Source organism: Chelon labrosus (assembly GCF_963514085.1).
Source record: "Chelon labrosus genome assembly, chromosome: 11".
NCBI classification, from domain to species: Eukaryota; Metazoa; Chordata; class Actinopteri; order Mugiliformes; family Mugilidae; genus Chelon; species Chelon labrosus.
This window is the reverse complement of record NC_140344.1, coordinates 11,187,112-11,208,458: the sequence shown is the minus strand read 5'-3', so window position 1 is coordinate 11,208,458 and position 21,347 is coordinate 11,187,112. Positions and strand designations below refer to the sequence as shown.

At 38.2% G+C, this 21,347-nt stretch overlaps 4 protein-coding genes across 5 annotated transcripts; all 4 read left to right on the top strand.

Annotated features, from left to right (window-relative positions):
* Window positions 1-90: 90 nt before the first annotated feature.
* LOC311496186 (troponin I, slow skeletal muscle-like) lies at window positions 91-7,329 on the top strand (the record flags this gene model as incomplete). The annotated part of the gene is made up of 7 exons (XM_084555948.1): window positions 91-101; window positions 233-236; window positions 397-438; window positions 573-704; window positions 4,465-4,554; window positions 6,230-6,403; window positions 6,503-7,329. The coding sequence occupies 7 exons, from the start codon at window positions 91-93 to the stop codon at window positions 6,587-6,589; spliced, it is 540 nt and encodes a 179-aa protein (XP_084412074.1). The 3' UTR covers window positions 6,590-7,329.
* A 2,024-nt stretch (window positions 7,330-9,353) lies between these two features.
* Window positions 9,354-13,063, top strand: LOC311496185 (troponin I, slow skeletal muscle-like; the record flags this gene model as incomplete). The annotated part of the gene is made up of 6 exons (XM_084555947.1): window positions 9,354-9,364; window positions 9,498-9,501; window positions 9,847-9,978; window positions 10,076-10,165; window positions 11,797-11,970; window positions 12,067-13,063. 6 exons carry the CDS (start codon window positions 9,354-9,356, stop codon window positions 12,154-12,156), a joined length of 501 nt encoding a protein of 166 aa, XP_084412073.1. The 3' UTR covers window positions 12,157-13,063.
* Window positions 13,064-13,727: 664 nt separating this feature from the next.
* On the top strand, window positions 13,728-15,794 carry LOC311496184 (troponin I, cardiac muscle-like; the record flags this gene model as incomplete). The annotated part of the gene is made up of 5 exons (XM_084555946.1): window positions 13,728-13,758; window positions 14,211-14,368; window positions 14,926-15,015; window positions 15,127-15,300; window positions 15,478-15,794. The coding sequence occupies 5 exons, from the start codon at window positions 13,728-13,730 to the stop codon at window positions 15,562-15,564; spliced, it is 540 nt and encodes a 179-aa protein (XP_084412072.1). The 3' UTR covers window positions 15,565-15,794.
* A 1,446-nt stretch (window positions 15,795-17,240) lies between these two features.
* On the top strand, window positions 17,241-21,223 carry bpgm (2,3-bisphosphoglycerate mutase). Of its 2 annotated transcripts, XM_084556024.1 has the most exons (3): window positions 17,241-17,640; window positions 18,125-18,747; window positions 19,191-21,223. In XM_084556024.1, exons 2-3 carry the CDS (start codon window positions 18,147-18,149, stop codon window positions 19,364-19,366), a joined length of 777 nt encoding a protein of 258 aa, XP_084412150.1. In that variant the 5' UTR covers window positions 17,241-17,640; window positions 18,125-18,146; the 3' UTR covers window positions 19,367-21,223. The 2 variants fall into 2 exon arrangements, with proteins under 2 accessions (XP_084412150.1, XP_084412149.1); XM_084556023.1 differs by having other exon boundaries at window positions 17,241-18,747.
* The last annotated feature ends 124 nt before the right edge of the window (window positions 21,224-21,347 follow it).

Genomic DNA, 21,347 nt, shown 5'->3' with positions numbered 1-21,347 from the left:
AATTTTCTATATCTGTGTTCATGTTGCATCAAATGCTCGACCATTAAAGGATCTTTCTTTTGGATTCTAGTGTGGGAATTTAAGACAATCATGGCTGACGGGTAAGTAATATCACTTTTGGTTTAATTGTTTGTGTTCATTACAAAACAAGCATCAGAAAATATACTTTAACGCTACGTGTTGAGATTCAGTTAGTAAAAATTTATTTTCTCCTTTTTTAATGCTCCTACAGACCTGTGAGTATTTATCATACAACATGTTTAACAACTGTTTTGTTTCAAACCTTGTATTAATCTGTTTATGCCACAATCAATAATCATTGCATATGTACCGTGTCACACAATATATGGTATAAACAGAGAATATTAAATGTGTTACTTGTGTGTTAATTTATAGAAAAAATCAAAGATCTCCTCCTCTCGAAGGCTGGGGTTGAAAGTAAGTTTTTTCATTCATAAGTTTGTAAGTTGATGTACGTAATTGCTATATATATTGTCATTCTTATGGTGAAGCTTTATCACATATTTGAATCACAAACTCTGGCATCTATGCGGCCCTTTTTTTCCCTCTAGATTAGACTGTTGGCAGTCGCAGCTCAGATGCTGCAGGAGGAAACTGAGCAGAAGATAAAGGAAAGAGAAGCTGTTCTGGCAGAAAGAGTTCCTCCTCTAAATATGTCTGGTTTGTCTTTGCAAGAGCTGCAGGTATTTTATTTCAAATATATATATTTAGGGATGGCTCGATCCGATACTTAGGATCGGTATCGGCCCGATATTGGTCAAAATTTCAGGATCGAATATCGAAAAAAATAACTATAGCCCGTCCGATCCGATACCCAAATGCTCAACTTAACTTTGCGAGACATGCCGTAAACAGAGAGCAGCTGCTGCAAGCGTGTGTAAACAGAACCTCGTGACAGTGAATTAGGGTAGCGCTCTTATCATGTCAGCTGTGTGGAGTTACTTTACATGCAAGGAAGAGAAATGTAAAACAGCCGAATGCAACTTGTGCAACGCGAGTGTCTCAAGGGGTGGCAGCAGCACTGGACGCAAGTGTTTGTGACAGTTATTTAAAGTTAGCGGTCACTTAGCAGGGTTGCCCATTACGTGATCGCGATCGACCGGTGCGGGTAGATCGCGTGCCATTGGAAAAAATAAAATATTTTAGATGTTAGTCTGGCTTAACAATTAACTGTTGCACCTCCAAAACAAACAGAAAGACAAACGTTCATCTTTATTTTACTTTATATTTGCAACATGCCCTCAGTTCAGCGGCACACATCCACAGCCACGCACAACTTCAACCACAACAACTCAAGACTACCGTCTTTCTTAAAGAGACAGCGCTATTTTTCTAAAGGTGCAGTGCACCAATTTTTCTTGATAAAAATAGAAACAAAGATGGATAGAGCTTTTAACACTGTAGCAACAATTAATATGACTTAGGATAGGTAGATCACTTTGACTTGGTCATTGTAAAAGCAGCTCGCAAGCCAAAGAAGTGTGGGCACCCCTGTCCTATAGTCTTCAATGGAACATTGGAACTGAGTCAATTCTATATCTAGTTTGATATGGGTGTTTTACATACAGTTCGACCCCAGAGGTTACATGTGAAAGAAGAAACATTCAAATTTGCAGTTTGCACTGATTTGAAGTTTAAATAAAGAGCTTATGGCTTCAGGCACATCGTGGGCTATTTTATTTCTTCCCTTCGGGGAGCAGAATATTTGTTGCACAGTTTGACCATGGTGTTTATCATCTATACAAACTATATGTATCATAACTTAACAAAGGAGAAAAGAAGGTATCGGATTGATATCGGTATCGGCAGATACTCCAAATTGCAGTATCGGTATCGGACATGAAAAAGTTGTATGGAGCCATCCCTAATATACATATATATATATATATATATATATATATATATATATATATATATATATATATATATATGTACACTCCTGATCAAAATTTTAAGACCAGTTGAAAAATTAAGAAGGTTCTAAGTAGTGCTTCAAAATGCAAAAAGAAGAAATGGGAGTGAGACAAGAAAAAAATTTGAGTAAGCAATTTATTGCAAACAACCATTAAACTGAAATAGGCTGTTCATCAGCTGATCAAAAGTTTAAGACCACAGCCTTTAAAAGCCCAAATCTTCACAAAAATGTGGATTCAGTGTCATTTTCTGTCAGGTACCCACACTGTCATGATCTCCTGATGGCAAAGACAAAAAAGCTTTCTCTCTTTGAACGCGGTCGGATTGTTGAGCTGCATCAGCAAGGCCTCTCGCAGCGTGCCATTGCTGCTGAGGTTGGACGCAGTAAGACAGTCATTTTTAACTTCTTAAAAGATATTGAGGGTTATGGGAAAAAAAAGTCAAGTGGTAGACCCAAAAAAATTTCACTGGCCCTGAGCCGGAGGATCCAATTGGCTGTCCGTCAAGACACGGGACAATCCTCGACCCAGATTAAGCTTGTCACTGGTGCCAACTGCAGTCCCATAACCATTAGACGGCATCTCTGAGAGAAGGGTTTTAAGAACAAAAAACGTCTTCAAAGACCTCGTCTCCTTCAACGGCACAATATTGCCCGTTTGGAGTTTGCACGAGAGCACCAAACATGAGACATTGAAAGGTGGAAGAAAGTTTTATTCTCTGATGAGAAAAAATTCAACCTTGACGGTCCTGATGGCTTCCAACGTTACTGGCATGACAAGGAGATCCCACCTGAGATGTTTTCTACACGGCACAGTGGAGGGGGCGCCATCATGATCTGGGGGGGCTTTTTCCTTCAATGGAACAATGGAGCTTCAGGTTGTGCAGAGGCGTCAAACGGCAGCTGGCTATGTGGAGATGTTGCAGGGGGCATCCCTCATGACTGAAGGCCATCGTCTGTGTGGTATGACTGGGTTTTTCAACAGGACAACGCTGCAGTTCACAATGCCCGCCTGACAAAGGACCTTTTCCAGAGAAATAACATCACTCTTTTGAACCATCCTGCGTGTTCCCCTGATCTAAATCCAAATGAGAACATTTGGGGTTGGATGGCAAGGGAAGTTTACAAAAATGGACACCAGTCCCAGACAGTGGATGCCCTCCGTGAAGCCATCTTCACCACTTGGAGCAAAATTCCCACTAGCCTCCTGGAAACACTAGCATCAAGCATGCCGAAAACGAATTTGTGAGGTGATTAACACGAATGGCGCAGCTACTCATTACTGAGTCCTTTTTTGAAAATTTTATTTCTATTTTAGGGGCTTTTTGATCAGCTGATGAACAGCCTATTTCAGTTTAATGGTTGTTTGCAATAAATTGCTTACTCAAAATTTTTTCTTGTCTCACTCCCATTTCTTCCTTTTTGCATTTTGAAGCACTACTTAGAACCTTCTTAAGATCCAACAGTGCAAAATGTAAATTCTTGCAATTTTTCAACTGGTCTTATAATTTTGATCAGGAGTGTATATATATATTATGGCATGCCGTTCAGGAAATTAATCTTTGAATATATTGAATGAAACTTGAATATATTGAATGAAACTTTGAATATATTGAATGAAACTTGAATATATGAAATGAAACTTGAATATATTGAATGAAACTTTGGATATATGAAATGAAACTTTGAATATATGGAATGAAACTTGAATATATGGAATGAACCTTTGAATATATTGAATGAAACTTGAATATATGGAATGAACCTTTGAATATATTGAATGAACCTTTGAATATATTGAATGAAACTTGAATATATGGAATGAAACTTGAATATATTGAATGAACCTTTGAATATATTGGATGAAACTTGAATATATGGAATGAACCTTTGAATATATTGAATGAAACTTGAATATATGGAATGAACCTTTTAATATATTGAATGAACCTTTGAATATATTGAATGAAACTTGAATATATGGAATGAACCTTTGAATATATGGAATGAAACTTGAATATATGGAATGAACCTTTGAATATATTGAATGAACCTTTGAATATATGGAATGAAACTTGAATATATGGAATGAACCTTTGAATATATTGAATGAAACTTGAATATATGGAATGAACCTTTGAATATATTGAATGAAACTTGAATATATGGAATGAACCTTTGAATATATGGAGTGAAACTTTGAATATATTAAATGAAACTTGACTGACGTCAAACTTCACGGCAGTGCCTGCGGCCATCTTGTTTAGCGTGTGGATGCTGCAGCAAAAAATGACAGAGTGACAATGAGTCAGGCCGCTCGCAATCTCGTTGCGGCAATATTAAACAATGAGGACATGATAAACACACTGGCGAATGCGTGTACGGGCCAAAATCCTCCCGATACCCCTGCCATAATATATATATTATATATATATATATATATATATATATTGAAATCATTATCTCTCACAGCTCTTTCTGTTTGAATCAATGCATTATTCCAGTACCACTAGAGGGTGTGTTATTTGCAGGACCTATGCAGAGACCTGCACCAGAAGATTGATGTTGTGGACGATGAGCGATATGATATTGGCCTCAAAGTTTCCAAAAATGAAAAGGAGGTGAGCTGCTCAAGAATAACTAGCAAGAAAAAATATGTACATGAAAATGTTTGTTGCTGTCTTTACTGGAAAGACAAGGTCAAAAGACAATGAAAACAATATATGAATAAATACTGTCCCTGTGTGGCAGGATGGTTAAAACCACATGGTACAGATATCAGAGCATCAAGCAGAGAGCCTGTTTTTCTAATTTCAAGTTTTCATTTTCATTTATTCAACCAAAAAGTTGAAATAAGATCAGGATCTCATTGGCAAGAGAGACCAGGGTACAAAAATACATAGTTACATATACACATTTGCACAGTTCATTCATTCACTTTAGTCAATAATCACGCACACTGACCTATTGGGAACAGTTTAATTTAAACAATATCAAACAATAAGTCCAGCCTTGTCTCAATTTTATCTCTGTTTCTGAGGGAAACATCTGACTCTGAGAGCATTTTGCCTGCATCAGCTGACAACACCCCTTTGAAACAGTCATTTAAACAATGAGCTGAAGCTCATCACTAAGCTCTGTGAAGCTGAGGGGAGCTGCATATTCGGGAAATAATTCTCTGTAACTATGAGCAAGGCTGGATTCATTTCATACTATTATTTGATAGACTGTTGTTGTTAAACATCAGTTATGGCTGCTTTAAAGATATACTCTCTGACTTTGTCATATAACCAAAGAGGGCCTCCTGTTTTACAGCAATCAGCTGAACAAATTAGAAAGCGAGCAAATTAGAAAGTTGGCTGTGAGCAAACAACCTGCTCTGATTCGCATTCTCTGTATGAGTCATTCAACAGGCTTAAACCAAGATGCTAAGCAGCACTAAATTATTGACTGCATAGTTGTTTGGTGCCGAACAAATACTGCACAGATAAAATGAAAAACAAAATCTCAGCCGGTGATATTTATATTCCATATTAGGGCTGGATTAGTATTGGCTATGTATCAAAAATGGGGCGCTGCGCAATCATGAGGTTCACTGCCAATAAAACAGACATGACTGAAAGACATGGTGAAAATAGCAATAAAACTTGTTTCCTATGCATATTTTATTTAAGAAGCTCCAGTAATTAAACTAAACTAAAATATGCTTATTATTTGTGATAAATATTTGTTTTGTAGTACTAATATTCCAAGGTTTTAGTCTTAAATGTCAGCCCTTTCCAGAGCCCCTAACCATATTTATGATGATCTGAGTAAACTGACCGAGTTAAAGTTTCATATAGACTGCTATTTCAAAGCTCAACTGTGTAAGCATAAGTACACAGCAACTTTCATTAAACTAAAACTCAGATTTAGTATGTGAGATTCCAACAATGTTAAAAACATAAATTGTCTCTATCTCCTGGCATTACAGACCTCATTCCTAACTGTATTGGCCTTGATTTGGTTTTTAAATTATTATATATCAATATTATTGACTGACTTCATAATCCAAACAACCGTATGAACTTTTAGCTCTCACTCTAAGATTAGTTATAAGTAGAGATACCGATAAAACATTATGAAACACAATATATGGAAAATGACAAGTGAACTGATGAGGGACATATTTAAGAAAGCTCAGAGCCTCCCTCTATATTATGTTCATGTTAAAAAATAGTAGTGAAGCTAAAATACTTTCATATGTCCAACTGACTAACGAAGGCAGTCAAATCTTTCTCTTGATCCCCTGGCCAGATTGACAACATGAACCTGAAGATCATTGAGATTCAGAGTAAGTTCAAGAAGCCGAACCTGAAGAGAGTGAAGATCTCAGCTGAAGCCATGCTGAGCGTCCTGCTGGGCTCCAAGCATAAAGAGTCCATCGACTTCAAGGCCAACCTCAAAACGGTCAAGAAGGAGGAAGAAAAGGTAAAGCTGGAGTTTGCTTTACGGCCTCATAAAGCTCCAGGTAGCGGTTATTTTGGTCGAGTTCACTATTCTATCTATGACGTGTTATTTCTCTAACAGAAAGAAGAGGTCACTGACTGGCGTAAGAACGTGGAGTCCATGTCTGGTATGGAGGGCAGGAAGAAGCTGTTTAATTCCGGGCAGTAGATTCATATTTACGGACACTTTAAGTATGAATGCTGTTTTAGAGGGGAGGAGAGTAAAGAGGAAAAAAGGTAATGCCACTGCACACAATCAGCAAGCACAATGTGTATATGTCTGAGAATGTGAGAGTGTGGGTATGGACTTACAAATACAATATGCAAACATATTCAAAGCTCAAAGGAATGTAATTGTATATTTTGCATATAGAAAAGTTGCACTGTGTTTTATGTTGTTGGCACAATGTCTGAAAAACACCATGTTAATAAAAACTTCTGACTGACACTCTCACTGCTTTTTTTCCTTTTACATATTTTACTTTATGATCCGAGTCACTTCTTGACATTAGCCTGGGAGCACAAAAATAAACCAGATGGTAGAAAAGGTTCCAGCACATGTCAGCAACAACAGCTGAGAACGAATTTTTCAAATCATCTTTTCAAATCAAAGCACACGTAACATGACACCCAGCCTGGAAACTGGGCTCCAAAAACTTTTCCTTTAAGGCAACAAGGGAGCAGTCAGAGTGTCAGTCAACATGATCACTGCTGCTAAGGTCAGATATTAGCTCAAATTCATTTAAACCATTTTGATATTTTGTGCAGCTTTGGTACTACAAGAATAATGTGATCTTATCTTGTGAGACAACTAAGCTATAGCTACAGCATACATAGGGAAAATCTTGTGATTATGGCAAATATGTTAATGCAGGGAAAGATTGTAGTAACAGTTAATAGGGTGTTAAATACTTGTCTGTGACATGTGCAAACCCGGACCGCTGCTTAAGTATAACTTTGACGTGTCCTATCTATCAGCCAAAATTCTAGACCCATAGTTTCCACCTTGCTGCGTCTAGGACACATAATGTCCTGCAATGGAAGTGAATGTGGGAACGTGGACCCTCTCTAAGGAAGGTCATCATGGGAGACACCATGGGCAGTAAGCCTCATTTTATACTAGAGTAAAAGTCTGGATATCTCTGCATCTTATGACTTTCCCAACTTTAGAGTAGCACAAAATATCTGTGATACTCCTAGTACTACTAATACTAAAAATAGTATTTGACCTGTGAAGTTTTTTTCTTCACTATTCTATTCTTGTTCATTGTTTTCTACCTACCTGTCCTTATTTGAGTTCATGCGTCTTTTGAGTGAGCATTTGACTACTTGTCCTGATGCACACCTGTCCTTGTTCCTCCACTCTCCCAAATAAAACCAGACTAACCTTTGGTTTTGTTCTTATCTCCAAAGTAGCCCTGTAATGTGTTATCTGCCAACAATAATCTGTCATCACACACATGTAGAGGAATAGCGAAGTATATATAGTTAAGAGGATGTGCAATGAATTATACTACTTTTTATTTGCAATGAGGTGACTTACAGTCATGGAAACTACAAACACAGGTATGGGAATAAGAACTAAAAATCTCCAGCAGTTGGTGACTTTATTAGATGTCGACAGATATAAGTATATATATAGATGAGACATCTTGCACATGGCTTGTGCTGTTTGTTGGTCTCCTTAGCATCTTGAGCCAAACGTTGGCGAGCAGGCCGTGGTCAAATGTGAACCGTGACAATGACCCAGCGGGAGTTCAGCCACCTCTTTAATGTCTCACTGTTACTTCCACTAACAGGTGTTACAGAAACCTTGTAAGACACCCAAATCACCAAACCTATAAATGAAGTTTTATTACCTCTTCTCCGCTCTGAATATTGTGGCGATGCTATGTGCAATTGTAAATGTCACCACTGGTGAAGAGTGGACAGAAGCGGTGGCACAGACTATTTTAGTGAGGCATTCACATTTAGCACGGACACCATAAATCTGATTGATTTTTCTCTATCGTCTTTCAGAAAGCCGACGGTGCCTCTCCTCACACACACAGGTTTGAGGTGTGTCTCAAGGAACACAAGGTACAGATTTGCTGATATTCTGATAAATATTTGGTTTGCATTTGATTACTCTGATGCTTAATTCTGTTAATAGTATGTTTAGTAAAACAACTCTTAACAGTTAACTACTAATATCTCAGATTCAGAGTAGTGCCTTGTCTTTCCTTTGTTTGCTTTACTGGGATATTGTCATTGTTTAACATTAGCAGCAAGTTGAAGATTGCCATCTCACATGCCTGCAGATTATCTGGTCATTCACCTTTTTTCGTCACCTATGCAGAAACTCTCGTCAGTTATTTTGACACATGCACTTCCTCAGCTCTTTGAAACACGTGGCACGTGCAAAATGTTTTGAAAGTAATTTGTGTTCATAGTATTTAAGAAGAATTTACCATGTATGAATGTGTGCATTTAGTTGAATTTTGTCTTAATATGCATTTGAACTTGTAATTTATTTTTAACCTTCCACACCTTTGAGAGAAAAGAAAATAAGTCCATATCTATATCTATATATCTATATTATTATTTGATTATATATAGATTAGAACGGATGACAGAAATAAGCAAAGTACAACATAATGTAATGAAAGCAAAATGTTAATTATGACAGAACCACTGACTTTTAACCTTTAAAACATTTAGTCAAGCGAAAAATAAACCTTTGTGCAACCAGCTTTAATGGACAACTGAATGTTTGGAGTGGGTAAAATACTTTGGCCCGTGAAGTAGAAAGACTATCAGTCGTCAGCATGCAGCTCAAGTGAACAGGTGTTAAAGGAGCAGAGAATTTTCTATATCTGTGTTCATGTTGCATCAAATGCTCGACCATTAAAGGATCTTTCTTTTGGATTCTAGCGTGGGAATTTAAGACAATCATGGCTGACGGGTAAGTAATATCACTTTTGGTTTCATTTTATGTGTTCATTACAAAACAAGCATCAGAAAATATACTTTAACGCTACGTGTTGCGATTCAATTAGTAAAAATTTATTTTCTCCTTTTTTTTAATGCTCCCATAGACCTGTGAGTATTTATCATACAACATGTTTAACAACTGTTTTCTTTCAAACCTTGTATTCATCTGTTTATGCCACAATCAATAATCATTGCATATGTACCAATATATGGTATAAACAGAGAATACTGAATGTGTTACTTTATAGAAAAAATCAAAGATCTCCTCCTCTCGAAGGCTGGGGTTGAAAGTAAGTTTTTTCATTCATAGGTTTGTAAGTTGATGTGTGTAAAGTATACTACTTATACCTTTCATGTAATTGCTATATATATATTGCCATTCTCATGGTGAAGCTTTATCATATATTTGAATCACAAACTCTGTCACCTATGCGGCCCTTTTTTTCCCTCTAGATTAGACTGTTGGCAGTCGCAGCTCAGATGCTGCAGGAGGAAACTGAGCAGAAGATAAAGGAAAGAGAAGCTGCTCTGGCAGAAAGAGTTCCTCCTCTAAATATGTCTGGTTTGTCTTTGCAAGAGCTGCAGGTATTTTATTTCGAATATTTTTTTTTTCTCTCTCGCAGCTCTTTCTGTTTGAATCAATGCATTATTCCAGTACCACTAGAGGGTGTCCTATTTGCAGGACCTATGCAGAGACCTGCACCAGAAGATTGATGTTGTGGACGATGAGCGATATGATATTGGCCTCAAAGTTTCCAAAAATGAAAAGGAGGTGAGCTGCTCAAGAATAATTAGCAAGAAAAAATATGTACATGAAAATGTTTGTTACTGCACCCAATGTCTTTACTGGAAAGACAAGGTCAAAAGACAGTGAAAACAATATATGAATAAATACTGCCCCCGTGTGGCAGGATGGTTAAAACCACATAGTAAGATATCAGAGCATCAAGCAGAGAGCCTGTTTTTCTAATTTCAAGTTTTCATTTTCATTCATTCAACCAAAAAGTTGAAATGAGATCAGGATCTAATTGGCAAGGGAGACCCGGGTACAAAAATACATAGTTACATATACACATTTGCACAGTTCATTCATTCACTTTAGTCAATAATCACACACTCTGACCTACTGGGAACAGTTTAATTTAAACAATATCAAAGAATAAGTCCAATCTTGTCTCAATTTTATCTCTGTTTCTGAGAGAATCATCTGACTCTGAGAGCATTTTGCCTGCATCAGCTGACAACGCCCCTTTGAAACAGTCATTTAAACAATGAGCTGAAGCTCATCACTAAGCTCTGTGAAGCTGAGGGGAGCTTCACATTCGGGAAATAATTCTCCGTAACTATGAGCAAAGCTGCATTCATTTCATACTATTATTTGATAGACTGTTGTTGTAAAACATCAGTTATGGCTGCTTTAAAGATATACTCTCTGACTTCAACAGAACGTTAGGAGCAAATTAGAAAGTTGGCTGTGAGCAAACAACCTGCTCTGATTCGCATTCTCTGTATGAGTCATTCAGCAGGCTTAAACCAAGATGCTTAGCAGCACTAAATTATTGACTGCATAGTTGTTTGGTGCCGAACAATTACTGCACAGATAAAATCCCAGACGGTGATATTTATATTCCATATTTGGGCTGGATTAGTATTGGCTATGTATCAAAAATGGGGCGCTGCGCAATCATGAGGTTCACTGCCAATAAAACAGACATGACTTCCTAACCACTGATTAATCGGTGAAAGTAGCAATTAAACTTGTTTCCTCTGCATGTTTTATTTAAGAAGCTCCAGTAATTGGACTAAGCTAAAATATGCTTACTATCTGTGATAAATATTTCTTTTGTAGTACTAACACTCCAAGGTTTTAGTCTTAAATGTCCATTTAACAGCCCTTTCCAGAGCCCTTAACCATAGTTATGATGATCTGAGTAAACTGACCCTGAGTTAGTTTTCTTTTAGACTTCTATTTCAAAGCTCAACTGTGTAAGCATAAGTACACAGTAACTTTCATTAAACTAAAACTCAGATTTAGTATGTGAGATTCCAACAATGTTAAAAATACAAACTGTCTCTATCTCCTGGCATTACAGACCTCCTTCCTAACTGTATTGGCCTTGATTTGTTTTTTAAACTGTTATATAGTAATATTATTGACTGACTTCATAATCCAAACCACCATATGAACTTTAAGTTCTCTCTCTAAGATTAGTTATAAGTAGAGATACTGATAAATCCCATATGGAAAATGACAAGTGAACTGATGAGGGACATATTTAAGAAAGCTCAGAGCCTCCCTCTATATTATGTTCATTTTAAAAAATAGTAGTGAAGCTAAAATACTTCCATATGTCCAACTGACTAACGAAGGCAGTCAAATCTTTCTCTTGATCCCCTGGCCAGATTGACAACATGAACCTGAAGATCATTGAGATTCAGAGTAAGTTCAAGAAGCCGAACCTGAAGAGAGTGAAGATCTCAGCTGAAGCCATGCTGAGCGTCCTGCTGGGCTCCAAGCATAAAGAGTCCATCGACTTCAAGGCCAACCTCAAAACGGTCAAGAAGGAGGAAGAAAAGGTAAAGCTGGAGTTTGCTTTACGGCCTCATAAAGCTCCAGGTAGCGGTTATTTTTGTCCAGTACACTATTTTATCTATGTGTTATTTCTCTAACAGAAAGAGGAGGTCACTGACTGGCGTAAGAACGTGGAGTCCATGTCTGGTATGGAGGGCAGGAAGAAGCTGTTTGACGCCTCTGGCAAATAAAGAAATGACTTGTATTTAACTTCACCTTATAATCAGTTCTTGCCATTACTTACTTTCTCACCTAAATTATATTGATTCATGAACTGCAAGTCAATCTTGGCAAAGCATCCTTCATCTTTCATAAAGAAGACAGATGTGAGGCTTCAAGTGTATCTTAACTTATCTACTGAACATTTGGTATTTTAAGAACATTGTTGAAATCTACTGCTGTTGTGTCCTGATGAGTCGGATTGTTTACAGCACTTCCCCTCTGTGGCCTTTTGATGGCAGCATCATTCTTTGAAATCATCACAGTGTACTGAGACTCAACAATACAGTGTGTTGACTGTGGAGAAATATTGTTAGTCATAAACAACTGCTAGTGTGTTATCTCTTGTGATACACAGCCCTGTTATTTCCTAGCCATTAAAAATGAAATGTATTGGCTATTAAAGTTATTTCCAAAAATGAAATGGTAATTGTTATATTCATATTTGGTTTAGATCTCTCATTAACTCCCATCTCATCATCATTATCACTTTGGACTGCATGTGGGACCAGTTTTAATTCAGCACATAATGAAGCATTATTAACAAACTGAAGCTCCTTCAAACTTTACCCTCTCCTGCTTAGCAAGGAGACAGAGGCCCTAAGAAAATATCACAGGTGGACAGTCCCAGTAAGAACTTTCACACCTCATACATGGGGCATATGAGAGATGCAGTGCAAGAATGGTGAGGACAGAGGGTCTATTTTAGTGAGCCACTCACATGAGCGCTAGAATCTATATATCTACCCTCTTTCTTCCCTTCTCGTCTCAGAAAAAGACGCCTGTGAGTATTTGTCAGTTACTGTATAAGGTAAGGATTTTATTTTGAATCTACAGATCGTGTAGAGATGACAGAATAAATAAAGGAATTTTATTACAATATACCTTGATTGAAAATTGTGTTTCCACTACTACACATTCTTCAGTTTAAATTTAAAAGGAAAGGCTGGATTTTATATCTATATCAGCATTTATGTTGATGACAGTTTAATTTACTAAAATTGTGTATGATAGTCATTTTAACAGGACCTCATCATATGTGAGCCAAGGCTTTTTTTTTTCTCTGATTTGCTTCTGATCTCCCACAGATGTCTTAGTTGAAGTTATAAATAACCCAAAGGAGTCTGTGTTTGATTTACGCGCTTTACGTTAATAAACGCTGCCATCTTTAGATTACATGTATATTTCTTTGACTGATTATAACTATTGTTGTCTTTGTTTTAGAGAATATTTCTTTTATTAGAGGTTTGACCTTTAGACAATGTCATACACCGTTAGTACACCCTGCTATATTATCTTCAACAATGTTAAACAGGCAAATGGGTTACGACTTCTTTGTATTCTTCTGTGAAAATACACATTTTTTCTTTTTCCTTCTTTATATTGCTTGATTTAACAAGGGGGTACACAGAACCGCAATCATGTCTGAAGCGTAAGTACACATTTAGCTTCATTACAATACACATCACATTTAGTTTGTGAGATTCAAAAAAATGTAAAAAAATAAATAAAAAAATTAACCTTTTCTCTATCTTGTTGCATCATGGATCTCGTTCCCAACCAAAAGGCCTCCGGTAAGTTGATTTGTTTTAAATGTTGATTTCTGAACCTATGGTATCAATCAAGGGACTAATGCTGATATGTTGACTCTTCATGTTATGTCCATGAAATCCAAATCTACAAGACATACTTTGTTTAACATCTTGAAATAAAAATATCTTCTCTGAGTTTCTATAGCTAAACATCAGAAAATTTGAAGGGTTGCTGTGTTTATACTAGCCTACCTCTACACAGACGTTTTAAAAATCTTACTAACACTTGGAAAACTGGATGCATGGTCGAGAGAAAATTTAATAAGACCTACACACTCCTCCTTTCCAGAAAGCCAAGCCAAAGATCTCTGCATCTCGCAGACTGTTCTTGAAGGTACTTTATGTGCAGCCGTGTGTTAGTTTTTGGATTATAATGCGGCAAACTGGAATTTATATTCTTTAAGTGCCGTAAACCATAGAATGTCGGGTTTAAAAAAGTGTCGTTCTGTATTTGCACCAGACCAAACTGCTCAAGAAGGCCATGACTATGCTGGAGAATGAAAAGCAATTCAGACAAGATGAACGAGAGAGGACCCTTAGCGAGAAAGTGCCACCCCTCCATCTGTCTGGCATGTCTGTACAGGATCTACAGGTACATTTATCACTGTAGAAATAATTCATCCATTAGAGGAAGATTTGGGTTATGGCTTAAGAAAGTTGGTTATTGTAAAATAACAAAAGGTTAAGTTGAGTCAAATCCCTTCTTCTCACCTAAAGTACTTCACATGACATTTGGCTATGTGTTTTGGTTTATTTACAGAGGTTTTAAATTGTCTGTCACTGAGAATCCTGCTGCCATATAAATGTAATCAAGGAGAATGTAATTTAACTAATGGTACTGAAAGCACTGAAAAGTTACGTTTTAATACCTCTACAGCAATGTCATTTTCTAAGAGCAATGTCTCAGTTTGCCAAAAAGAACAATTACACTCGTGCGAATTTCAAAAGGAGCCGTTAGAAACTAATCTCAATGAAAACTACCTGCAGTCCTAACTTTAGTATGTTACATGGAAAAAAACTGAAAACTTAAATAGAGTCATATTTATAGTATAACAAATCACTGCACATCTAAAACGCTCTAAAAGATTACATGTAGTCCAATAACTGGCACCGCAACAAGTTTGACACATTGAAAGTTTCCTTCCGCAGAATATTTGCAAGGAGCTACACCAGAAAATTGATGTGGTTGACGAAGAGCGGTATGACATTGCTTCTAAAGTGACAAAAAATGACACCGAGGTAAGACGTGCTTGTAGAAACTTTCCACACGAAATTATGCACCCAATATTCATGAAAAATAAAAATTTAGAGTAGGGTTCTGAATGGGTTTCGTGATTGTGTTCAAAACAGATACGGGACCTATCTCAAAAGATCTTTGAGTTGAAAGGCAAGATGAAGAGACCAAACCTGAAGAGGGTGAGGGTGTCTGCCGATGCCATGCTGGGAGCTCTGCTGGGCTCTAAGGTCAAAGAGTCTGTGGACTTCAAGGCCAACCTGAAGACTGTAAAGAAAGAGGAGGAGAAGGTAAGAGCTGCAGGTGTACGCTTAGATGTGCATACAACTGTGTGAGTCCCGAGTACACACTGCAAACTTATGATTCCTAAAACTATTTGATGTGAACAAGTGTGTATCTTCAACAAATTACCTCACTACTTTAATCAGAGTGAAATGATTCAAATTTTCTCTGCTATCACCCAACAGAAAGAGGAAGTGACCGACTGGCGTAAGAATGTGGACGCCATGTCTGGGATGGAAGGCAGAAAGAAGTTGTTTAATGCGGGGCAGTAGATTTGACGTGGATATCTCTGTGAAGATGTTTGCTGCTCTAAAACAGGAGGAACCATGCTCACTTTACAACATCCATGAACATTAAGACCAGTTAAAATGCAAATGTTGCCACAGTGCGTGTTTTATTTATTGGCAACAGTAAACATATGGACTTTGGTACTTAAATTATTGACTTTAAATACAGAATGACTGCATAATATTTAGTGAAAAAATAACATAGTAGAACGCTATATTGCTTTTGTAGTTTTTAGCATCCTATATATGCATGAATAGTCATCTACATCATTACAGTGATGTTGCCTTGCTTTTTGACGTCTTTCAGAGACAAGAATATACACAGGAAATGCAGGTGGACATATGAAAGTCAAACTTAATTTTTGCCATTTCTATTTTGCCCGTACTGCCTTACGAAATTTTATAATACCAGATTATTAAAGAGATAGAATGCACATTCCAGGGGCAGCTAAGGTTGGGGTTAAATGTTCAAGAGAAAAAGAACTGGGTTTTAAACATTACAGACATTATAAGCGATTCAGAATCAGCTTTATCCGGCCAAGTATGCATACACAATACATACAAGGAATGCGACCCCTGTTACATGATGCTCTCAGTGTACTTGAATAGGGTACTGGTATGATAGGTGAGAAAATTATGAAAAGAACAACAAGGGGCATATATACAGATGGTATGGACAGGACTTATATACAAAGTTATATAAGTTTGTATGTAGAGGTGAGCATGATAAATAAGTATATATCTGCACACACATTAAGAAGTATTTGTGCATTTGCAGTAAGTTAAAAAAACAATTAAAGCGTACGAAAAGCATGGCAACTATGTTATAGAGGTAGGTGATTTGCTGTTGGAGGGAGACTGTCTCTGTATGATTGTTTGGTGTTCATCAGAGTGATCGCCTAGGGGAAGAAACTGTTCCTGTGTCTGGTTGTTTTGGCACACAGTGCTCTATGGTGCTCACCGCAGGGGACGGATGGGAACACGTTACGTTCAGGGTGTGATGAATCTGCAGCGATGTTTCCTGCCTGTTTGTTGACCGGATGGAGGGAAGACTGGCACCAATGACTCTTTCCTCACTCCTACAGTCTGTTGGTGTCTGCTCTTTTGTCCTTTTGGCGGCAGATCAAAACCAGGCAGTGATGGATGTGCAGAGAACATCATTTGCACGTCATCATCCAAATGCATTGCATTATATGAAATAATAAAATGTAAATTACATTGTTCAGAGTTCTGTTGCTTTCCTTACAGCACAGTAAGAGTCACACTACTGTCTGGCGGTGTTTATCTTCATAAGTCGGAGTTTGTTGTACTTATATCTTATATCACTGTTACACTGGAGCCAATTTAATGAAAGCATAACAACATCTACATTTTAGCAATGGGACTTATTAACTACTGGCTGGAGGAATCAAAAGCAGACAAGTGAAAACAATGTCTCATTAGGTTTCCCAGTACAAACATCACAATGTATGATCAAATATCATAATATCTTTGGGATAAATTGGGGTTAAATAGCTGTTAACCTCGAGTTAAACCATGTTTAATGCATGTTTGTAATGCAGAGTTGATTTTAAGCAAAGTTTATATCAAGTTAAATGCCACTCTGTTAAGATGTAGTTTTGTTCTTCTACTTTTTGGTCTTTTGGTAATGTTTCTATTTTACCAGCTATGTCCCCAAAACACTTACAAGCGAATATAAACTGTATACTGGTTCTGCAAGTAAATAAAGTTGTCTAAATTGGCTGTACTCTTCTTTCAAACACCATAAATCCTCTCCAAACTGTAAATTACAATGCCCCTACATTCAGTAAGCTAGTCGGCAGTTCCTCTCTACGGTCTCCTCTACTTCCTCCTCCCTCATTGTGAACGTGCCTGGCAGTCACTGCTATTCCTAATATGGACATAACGTTCGCCAAAGGTACCGCCCACATGGCGGATCAGGCTTTCTGATTGGACGAAGGGGTTGTCGATCATCAACAAGGAACGCGGCTGTGCGTGGCCTGCTGAAGACTGTCAACATTAACGACAGCTACATTTAGCTGGATTTTAAAAACCACAAGGGTAAGAGGGCATTTTTAAAATATCTTGGTCGTTTTGGGATGAGGTTGCTTCGTGCCTGGAGTTCTGTTTTATATATTTCTCCCGTGTCCATCTCGGTTCGAGCGGCCGTAATACACGCAGCATTAACGGTCACTATAGTTTAACCATCCTTTCATGTTAGCTAAAAACCTTTATAGCAGCATCCAATAAAATGTGTGCATACACAATTAACCAGCCTTACCTGCTGTTTTGTGTCTGGCCTGGGAAAAAGCATGGTTGGACGAGGTAATATCTGTAGATAACCGCCTTCAGCACGTCACATTTTTAAAGATAACCTCTAACCTTTTGGTGGCACTGCCTCCATAGAGTCCCTGCTCCTGGTCTCAGATCACAGACCCTGACTATAAGACAGGCTGTACACTGTAAGCTGGAGGTTAGTGGTATTTGCTTAAATTTATGTGTTTTCACTCTTGCTGTCATTAAATACATTGTTGAATGTGTGCAGGTTTCTGCTGCAACTGCTTCGGATGTCCAAGTACAAACTCTTTCTGCTGAGGCATGGAGAGGGGGCCTGGAACAAAGAGAACCGTTTTTGCAGCTGGGTCGACCAGAAGCTGAGCGAGGATGGCGTGAAGGAGGCCCAGGACTGCGGCCGGCTCCTGAAGGAGCAAGGCTACAAGTTTGACTTGGTGTTCACGTCCATACTCAGCCGCTCCATCCAGACCGCGTGGCTGGTGCTGGAGGCTATGGGTCAGGAGTGGGTCCCTGTTGTCAAGTCATGGAGGCTTAATGAACGGCACTATGGTTCCCTGATCGGACTTAACCGGGCAGAGATGGCTTTACAGCATGGAGAAGAAAAGGTGAAACTGTGGAGAAGGAGCTATGACATTACTCCACCCCTGATCGATGAATCCCACCCGTACTTCCTGGAAATCTACAATGACCGCAGATACACGACTTGTGACGTGCCAAAGGAGAGTCTTCCCCGAGCTGAGAGTTTAAAGGAGGTGCTGGACAGACTGTTGCCTTACTGGGACAGCACTGTGGTCCCAGAGATAAAGAAAGGCAGGACTGTGCTTATTTCTGCTCATGGAAACAGCTGCAGGGCCCTGCTGAAACACCTGGAAGGTATGCTACAGAACAGAACTATTATAAACAGTGCTCTCAGAGCTTTTGTCTTTGCGTGTTGAATACGTTCAGTTGAAATCAGCTACTGCTCCTGAACTCTGCTGGCTTCTGTTTCTAGTCGTTGAATCAGGAAGGACTACTTCAGTTCCAGAAATGGAAGGTTGAACTTGTGCAAAAAGGCCATTGAGTTTATGTTACATTTGGCCTTGGCAACGAAATCCATGCTGACCTTTTAACACACTTGTCGAGAGGGCTCCATGTGCCACAGCCCACACGAAACTTAACACATTGACTGTTGCTATAGATAATACCATCTGGGATGCACATAAGCTAGAACAATCTGCCATTACTGCATTCCTGAATCTAATGTCATTACATAGCGCTAATGCAATTGAATTTAATGCTACAACTGTTTTGTTTCCCCCCCCCCCCCCCCCCCACAGGTATATCAGATAAGGATATTGCCAGCGTGACTTTGCCTACAGGCATACCCGTGCTGCTGGAGCTCGATGAAAACCTCAGGCCTGTGAAACCTCGACAGCTGTTGGGAGACCAGGCAAAAATTCAGGCAGCCATTAAAAAGGTGGAGGACCAGGGAAAAGCTAAACCATCAACTTGAATGTACTGAAAAAGGCTGAACGACTTAGCATACAGTAGCGCTGTTGTTGTTGCCTGTGCGCACTTTTTATGAGATAGGGTGGAAGCCAAACCGTTCAACAGACTTGAATAACTCATTAGATAACACCAGACAATCACAACAACAGATGGTTAGATTTAAGGGATAGATGTACTGTAAGTCTTACAGGGAAGTTACATTAATGTGTAATTGTTGGCCTGACCTGGTTACAGGATGTGTGTGATGCAGGTCAGATTGGTTCCTCAGGGCCAGGATAGAGTTATTTGATAAATCTTTCAGCACTATGCTGAGTTTTTTTTTTCTCGTCTAAGCACTGAGGAAGCATTTGTTCTGCGTCTTATTTGTTTATTGCCCCTACGTCTGCTTGTATGGTGACTCTGAAGTGATTATTTATTTATTTACCTTGCAGATTTAATCATGTAAAGAGGCTGAGAAATCTTGTCACATCCCTACTCTCTGTAGGAAGCGTTTCTGTTACATTGCTCATTTTTTAGGAATATTCTCTTGCATTTCAAACACGTGCCTTTGGTATTAATTCAGCTGCTTTTAAAAAGCTCAGTATCGAACAATTTTTCATTATTTAAGAATGCAGGCACTCTGTCGACAAGTCTTACCTCATAAAAAATGATAGCCAGGCTGTTCCTTCCTAAAATGGGGTAACTATGAGCCACAGAAATGCTGCAAATATGCAACACCGCTGAAATCCCATGAATATGAGTTAGTCACGTTTGAAAAGGCCCACTCAGTAGGAGACAGCAATCACAAATAAACAGCTGAATCTGTTTATCTGTGTGGCTTACACAGTGCATTAACACTGAAGAATAATTAGTTGAACTGAAAACACTGTGGCAACTAACAACCACGGATACATTGGTAAGATAACTGCTTTATGCTTTGCACTTTTTAGAGGATTTTTATGAGGAATTTTGAAAAATGTAACCCCCCTGTTAATTAAATGCAACAACTGTGAATGCTAGATATTGCTATTTCATATAATTAGCATTTAATCGTCAAATACAAGCACCATTTTGGTTTTCAGTTTTAGATCTAATTTATTATGTGACATTTGATGTTGTTTATTTAATGTTAATAACTTGGGGAAAATGTTACAGACTGCACATTATTTCTTTTGGCATCTTATTTGTCATGGTATGTTTTTACTGTTTGTAGCTACTTTGTTGTATTGTGTCTCTTGTGGGTACACTTTAAGTGCTTCGTTTGTGTCCCCAGTTTTGTCTATTTGTCTGTTTTGTCACAGTTTTGTACACTGATCAACAGGAGTTGTCAGGAGCAGTAACAGAAGTTACTAAAGGGTATAAAACACTGATATGTTTGAAATTTTGTGTAATGTCTTCCCTGCTTGTTCTCACCGTAACATTTGAGATTTTGCATTATCAAAATAAAACAGAATTCAAATTGTCCTAAAGATTATTTGTTATTTCTGCCTTATAGTTCATTTTAACCTTTGTTTATCAGATAGTTCATCACATGACAACAGGATTGGCGACGCAGACGTCACGGTGTAATTAACATCGACTGTAAATTTTGTGATGGGGCAATAAAAACATATTAAAAAACAAACAATCATGCTGGTTTGGGAAGTGCAGACATTCTTGCAATTTGGATTCTGGTCGCAGTGAGCCCACTGGAAACAATTAATGGCTGAGTCTGCTTGGCTGCCACAGATGGATCCAGAGGAGTGGCTCCTTTCGTTTCTCAACCGATTGTGTAATTTGGCCAAACCAGCGGGGCTGAGTCAAGTAGAAACCCTCCAACTGAATGGAAATGCTCTTAAATGGACTCCGTGATCAACATGAAGATTCCTATCTGTGTGGCAGCAATGGCTCAATCACAGAAAATGTATTGTGCATGGCAATCAAGGGCTACAAAATCACGCAGAATAGAAGCCACCCTGAAATTACTTCATCTCGTAAAGACCATCATTTTCTGTTTACTGCCTGCT

Coding starts and splice junctions, on each gene's coding strand:
- bpgm (XM_084556024.1), top strand. CDS start 18,147: ATGTCCAAGTACAAACTCTTTCTGCTGAGGCATGGAGAGGGGGCCTGG. Junction 18,748..19,190: donor CCTGCTGAAACACCTGGAAG/GTATGCTACAGA, acceptor CCCCCCCCACAG/GTATATCAGATAAGGATATT.